At 43.1% G+C, this 6,978-nt stretch overlaps 1 protein-coding gene across 1 annotated transcript; it reads left to right on the top strand.

Moving 5' to 3' along the window:
* The first annotated feature begins 5,094 nt into the window (after positions 1-5,094).
* On the top strand, positions 5,095-6,063 carry LOC137433446 (olfactory receptor 52Z1P-like). The gene has a single exon (XM_068125776.2). The coding sequence runs from the start codon at positions 5,095-5,097 to the stop codon at positions 6,061-6,063; it is 969 nt and encodes a 322-aa protein (XP_067981877.2).
* The last annotated feature ends 915 nt before the right edge of the window (positions 6,064-6,978 follow it).

Here is a 6,978-nt window from a genome sequence, read left to right on the forward strand (position 1 = left end):
AAAAACTGAAATATCACATTGACATAAGTATTCATACCCTTTGCTATGACAATTGAAATTTAGCTCAGGTCCCGCCCAGTTCTCTTGATCATCTTTGGGATGTTTCTACACCTTGATTGGAGTCTACCTGTGGTAAATTCAATTGATTGGACATGATTTGGAAAGGCACACACCTGTCTATATAAGGTTGTACCTAAGCTTCTTCCTTTCCCGAGTGCCACCGCAGGTGAGCATTTACACATCGATTGTAGTAATCTATCGTTTCAGCATGTCAAACACCTCATGGCCTCAATGGCCTGGGCCGAGGACAAAATGAAGTGTAATTTATTTGGAAGTAAGGGGTCGTGCAGCACCACATACAGTGCATTCAGGAGTTATTCAGACCCCTTCACTTTTTTCACATTTTGTTGTGTTGCCGCCTCATGTTGAAATCGTTTAAATTCATTTTTTCCCTCATCAATCTGCACTCATTACCCCATAATGACAAAGAGAAAACAGTATTTTAGAAAGTTTTGCAAATTTATTAAAAAGAAAAACCTGAAATATCACATTGACATAAGTATTCAGATCCTTTGCTATGACACTTGAAAATTAGCTCAGGTGCCTTCCAGTTCTCTTGATCATCTTTGGGATGTTTCTACACCTTGATTGGAGTCCACCTATGGTAAATTCAATTGATTGGACATGATTTGGAAAGGCACACACCTGTCTTTATGAGGTCTCACAGCTGGCAATGCATATCAGAGCAAAAACCAAGCCATGAGGTCGAAGGAACTGCCTGCAGAGCTCAGAGAGAGGATTGTGTCGAGGCACAGATCTGGTGAAGCCTACGAAAAAATCTCTGCTGCATTGAAGGTTCCCAAGAGCACAGTGGCCTCCATAATTCTTAAATGGAAGAATTTTGGAACAACCAGGACTCTTCCTAGAGCTGGGCCAAACTGAGCAATCGGGGGAGAAGGGCCTTGGTAAGAGAGGTGACCAAGAACCCGATGGTCACACTGGCTGAGCTCCGTAGATCTTGTGTGGAGATGGGAGAAACTTCCAGAAGGACGACCATCACTGCAACACTCCACCGATCTGGGCTTTATGGCAGAGTGGCCAGATGGAAGCCTCTCCTCAGTGAAGGACACGTGAAAGCCCGCTTGGAGTTTGCAAAAAAGCACCTAAAGGACTCTCAGACTGTGAGAAACAAGATTCTGTGGGCTGATGAAACCGAGATTGAACTGATTGAAACTAATCGAATCATCTTGTTCCTGTTGCCCAATCAACCCATCCACCTAGTTTTGTCATAAGTCGTCCACAACTTTTTGAAATATCATCCTATATATCGTTTTGGGGCCTAGGACTCAATGGTGAAGAATCACTTTGCAATTTTAAAAACTTGTATCCGGATCCGGATTCAAATCTTCACCAAAATTGAATCAATTCTCGCTAAGTTAGCACATTCTTCAATGTAACAACAACTAAATAAACTTTTCTTACCTCATAATTTCACTATAGATGAGCAAAGAATCTCCTTCGTATCACAATTTTGACAAATGAAAAATCACGTGATACATTTTTAGCGCATGCATGCATCGTGCACTCCGTGCTTGGACAAATGAAATCCAGCACGACATGCACGAGCCGATACCGTTCTCTGTTATTTAATAATGCCGATAGGCATAGTCATGATTTAAGAGTTAACATATTTGGGGAAAGTAAATATTGATTCATACATACTCAGATTATGTATTTGGAGATCATTCTTACGTGTTCCTCCCCGACCTCCTGCTCTCGGAACCCCGAGAGGAGCCACGGCAGAAAAAATGTGTTATTCTGTGTCAAAATCAATATTGAAACCACACCAATGGTTATCAACAAAAAATAATATATTAAAAATCACACAGGAATAATGATACAACAATGATAGCAAGCCACCATACAATCAATATCTTAAGATGGTAACATCTGTTAAAGTAACCGAACTCACTGCTCCCAGGGCATGGAAAGGACACTCCTCAATGTCTCTATAACCTTCTCCAAGGCGAAGTTGATTCGCTCCAGCGAACGCGAGAACAATTTATGATCGAGATCCATCGAGGCGTAGGCGGTCGAAGCGACACAAAAAGTCACGTGGTCCAACACCCCGCAAACTCGCGGCGGAATGGAAAATCCCAAAGACGCGCACCAGACGTGCACATTCACCGTTCAATCAGTGAACCGCAGTGTAATCTTCAAATGCCGCTTTCGTGCACACCCATCCCCGGCAGACCACCAGAGGGTAAGACCAGCTGATGCGGCAAAAACCTTTTCCGGTGAATGCAGCGCGCGGGGCAAATGGCGGACGGCTCTTACTCGGGCCGGAGCCTCTAGGCAAGCATTCTCTGGAACCTCAATGCCTATACCTGACTACACAGGTTCCTCCATACTCCGGCGATAACACCTATCGCACGAACTTCCTTTCAAGGTCTCAAAGTTCACTCGCGACGTTCGCTCGACCACGCTCGCTACGGAGCTTCGACACGCGTCTTCCCCGACTTTTGCCTCACGCCCTCTTCTTCTTCTCTCGTCGTCTTCCGGTGCTCGATCCGATTTCCTGTCTCATTTTTACCATGAGTGCTTTTAACCTACTAGGGCATGCCCGTACTATATATATATATATCAAAAATTATATCCCCCCCCTCTATTTACATGAAATGGTTTGGTCCAAAGCGAACGGCTTGCGAGTGGTGACAATCCCCCCCCTCTATTTACATGCAATGGTTCGGTCCAAAGCGAACGGCTTCCGGAGTTTGGTAAAGAAATCGCCATCGCGTACACAAACGCGCAGGAAAGCGAATGAATCGCAAATTCGTTTTTATTAGTTGTAAAACATAGTTTAACGCCAACATAGTTTGCAAACGTGAAATAAATGAATACGCTCTCAAATGTGCCATCCGAGGCAGAGTGTGCCCGCCACGTTCGGCACACGCGATCGTTCGCTGCTCTCTGATTGGTTGAATCGTTTTTTGGACATAGCTCGGTAAGTAATTGTCCGATTAATATGAAACCTTGAAAAGGCACATCCTCGGGTCCCCAGCAATATACCTGGCAAGTTAAAAGTATATCGGACCCGTGGTTGTCGAGAAACAGCGGTCACAGACAAACAGACGTACAGACGTACAAACGTACAAACGTACAGACAGAGATTACTGGAATTATAGATAGATTAACCACAATAACCATTTCCCATAGACAACAATAATCGCCGTTTCCTTCCAACCCCGATAAGAATAATAATACCTAACCATAAATGTTTCAAGTGGATGAAAACCACAACCACAGAAGTGCCGAATCCGTAACAACATACCACATGTGGATTGTGCAGATCAACGCATTTTATGTTATATTCGAGTACAAATTGGGGGGGATAATCTCCCCTTGTCAAAAAAGTGGAGGGGGGGGGGGATATTTCCCTCACCCATCGACGCCCAAGCAAGTGTGAACAAAATCGGATGATTCATGTTCCAGAAATGGTTGGAGACACATTTAAGCAACAAAATGGCTGCCATTCGGCCATACATGATCGGAAAAGACTTGACGTGCATATGCAAGCCATCATTCATTATCTGTGTGCCAAGCTTGAACAACATTGGTGAATGCATGTTCGAAAAATGGTTGAGGACGTTTTCAACATCGGGTTTTTTTTTACAAGTAAAATGGCCGCCAGTGGGTCATCTTTGATCACATTGCGAAACAAAATGATGTGGATATGGATACCATCAGTACTGCCTTTGTACCAAGTATGAACAAAATCAGTGCATACACATCCAAGATATGGGTGCAGACGAGAGACCCAATCTAAAGCCCCCGTTTCGGACTAAATCCAACGGGGGCTAATAATGTGGGTGAAGGCATATCGGTCGACGTTGCGACATTGAAGAGTGAAGAGTTCTAGTTTTGAGCTCTTTCAACTGGCGCAAAAAAAAAGTTTTCCTTTTTCATTCATTTGGAACGTAGTTCTCGGGAGTCAGTCCGTAAACACTTCCAACTTCTTTTCCGAAACTACTCATGGGATTGTGACCAAACTTGGCACAAATTACATTTCGTATGTTGCAACTCAAGTTTGTTCATGGCATGAAAATAAAAATCTTGGTTTAAGAGGTCTACCGGGGGTCAAAGTGGATCCATAATTTGACCCCGCAAAATAGGTATTTGCTTTCTTCTTAGAAATGACACACACAATTCCGATGAAACTTGACCACAATGTTCCGTTCATCACTCATAATGTACCGACCTTTGTTCACAGCGTTTTTTAAAGTTTTGGGGTCTAAGTCGGCTAACCCGGAGGGTGGGGGGTTCTGCCCAAAATAGGCATTTGATCTTTTTCTCAAAAACTGAACACACAATTTTGATGAAACTTGATCACAACCTTCATCACCGGTGATATACCATGATAATGTTTCAAATACCTTTAGTTGGTGTAGTATACTGATTTATTCTACCAGGAGAGTGCCGAGGGGTATTGACCCTATTTTTTAATTTTCTATCGTGTTATTTTTAACATGAGCTTCCAGCTCGTATTTCCAAAAGCCCTTGTATTTCCTGATTAAGCAAAGTGATGTGTCCTCAGACATCCATGATGTCAAGTATGTACAACATTGTGTCCGAGTCTCAGACTGAAAAGATGCTTGATCAAAATTGAAGCAGGTAACACGATTATTTAGGATGAATAGTTTTGGATCAACCTGCATGTTTGCAGATATCGAATTACACAGCAGTCACATGGTTACAAAGAAACTAGTTCAATCACCATATGATCTGTTATTCATGCATTATCAGGGAATTAAAACGAAAAAAACCCAACAAATCATTTTGCATCATCACCACAGATATACTCAAATTAATAAAAAGAGAGGACATGATACAAATCAAGTAAACAATTTCAGTGGAGAAATACAAAGGTGTGCTCACGTGTGTAAACATTGAACAACCTCCACCTTTGAGAATTTCCCACTCGTTTTTGTTCCCAAATATTTTGGATGTATTTTTTCAATCAGAATTACTTCATCACAAAGCGCTAATCTTGGTGTTATTTTTTCTCCCCCAGAGTTAACAAGCCTTTTCTCAGAGATGAATCAGTCACTAAAGCACGTGTTCTTCCTCCAAGCGATTTTCAATGAGCCACCTCAGGTTCGGCCCTGGGCTTTCAGTGTCTTCTTCTTCATCTATTTTGCTACTGTCACTCTCAACCTGGTGTTGATCCTGCTCATTATCCTGAGAAAGCAGTTACACAAACCTGTCTACATCTTCCTTGCTTATTTGTTATTCATGGACATTATATGCTCAACAAATGTGCTTCCTCGACTCATGTACACTATCATCGTAAATAACGAAACTCCGATAAATCTTTGTTTCATTCAGGCTTTTTTCGTTTCATTTTATGTTGGAATGGAGCCTTACATACTTGGAATCATGGCTATCGATCGTTACCTGGCCGTCTGCCATCCGCTCCGTTACGGTGTCCTGATCACGAACAGTAAAGCTCACAGAGTGATGTGGGCCACACTGTGCTGGTGTTTCCTTACGAGAGGTGTTTATCCCTTGTTATTGTTGCGATTGACCTTCTGCAAGGATGTACTTCCCAATGTGGGATGTGTTTTCATTGCTGTCGCTAAACTGTCATGTGATGATATCACTGTTCAAAGTATTTATGGGCTTGTAATGTCTTTTATCACAATCACCTTTATCATCACAGTTGTCATCATCACATATAGTTTAATTCTGTATGAATGTCTATGTTCTGCCAAGAACTCCGAGGGAAGAAGTAAGGCTCTACACACATGTGTCACCCATTGCATGGTACTTTCTCTCTTCCTTTTCTCCTTTCTTTTTGCGATCATCTCTCTGCGTCTGTCACCGAGCAAATCTTTCTCTCACGTTTTTAAACACCTGAGTGATTCATTGTTCTTTTTGCTGCAGCCTCTTGCAAATCCGATCGTTTATGGATTCCGTATGGCTGAGATCCGCCGCAGCTTTCAGATTCTCCCTCAGATGATAATGCATAAATTAATGAAACGGTATCCTGTGAAAGCTACATGACCATTACACCATTGGTATTCATCAAAGTTCTCTTCACAACAGTTCACAACCACCCTTTTTGTTTGCTCCGTCAGTCAAGGCTCGTGTAAGAGCCAACACATAGAACATATAATAAAGTGAGTGGGGGACAACAGGGGGAGAGAGAGGGATGTAGAACAACAGTCGCGAACAGCGACATCGGAAGATTTGTGGAAGGGGGAGGAATGGGGCGGGGTACACAACATAAACGAGATGGACACTACAAGGACTTGCATGAAAGAAAACGGAATTTGAAGGAGTTTGATTTGGTGTGGATTAACGGGGTTAGAAACGATCTATGTTTTGGATGGGGGAAGATAAGATATGGTGGTGAACAGCTGTTTTGAAGATCTGGAGGGTGAAGTGGGATTGAAGAGAGGATGGGAGTTTGTTCCAGAGCTGGAAAAAAGAGGAATGAAAGAGTGAAGGTGAGCAGAGAGTCTTCATTTTGGCAGTTTCACGAGAAGGGGTATGCTGACAGATCTTGTGCGTCCTGCAGGAATATTTGGGGGACAGAGCACAGACAGAGCTGGGGTGCTGAGCCGGAGAGGAGTCGGTAGAAGATAGGAAGACCACCAACCTGCCTGCAGTGAGAGAGTGAAAGGCCCTCAGCATCAACTTCATCATGGGAGATTCCAATGATTCTGAAAGCTTTGCATTCAACAGCGTGATGCCGAGCTAGGTGTGATGCAGGAGCACCAGCCAAAGGGGAGAGCAGTACTCCATCAAGCTGCGGATGACAGCTTTGTATGTGGTGAGAAGCTCAGTAGTGCCAAGAAAATAACTTCACACAATGGTAGATGCCCAGTCGGTGACTGGCTTTGGAGTCCAGCTTGGAAATGTGTTTTTCCCAAGAAAGATCATGGCTGATCGTGAGACACAACAGGTTGAGTGACA

This window comes from Myxine glutinosa, chromosome 10, assembly GCF_964187855.1.
Source record: "Myxine glutinosa chromosome 10, kmMyxGlut1.1, whole genome shotgun sequence".
Taxonomy (NCBI): domain Eukaryota; kingdom Metazoa; phylum Chordata; class Myxini; order Myxiniformes; family Myxinidae; genus Myxine; species Myxine glutinosa.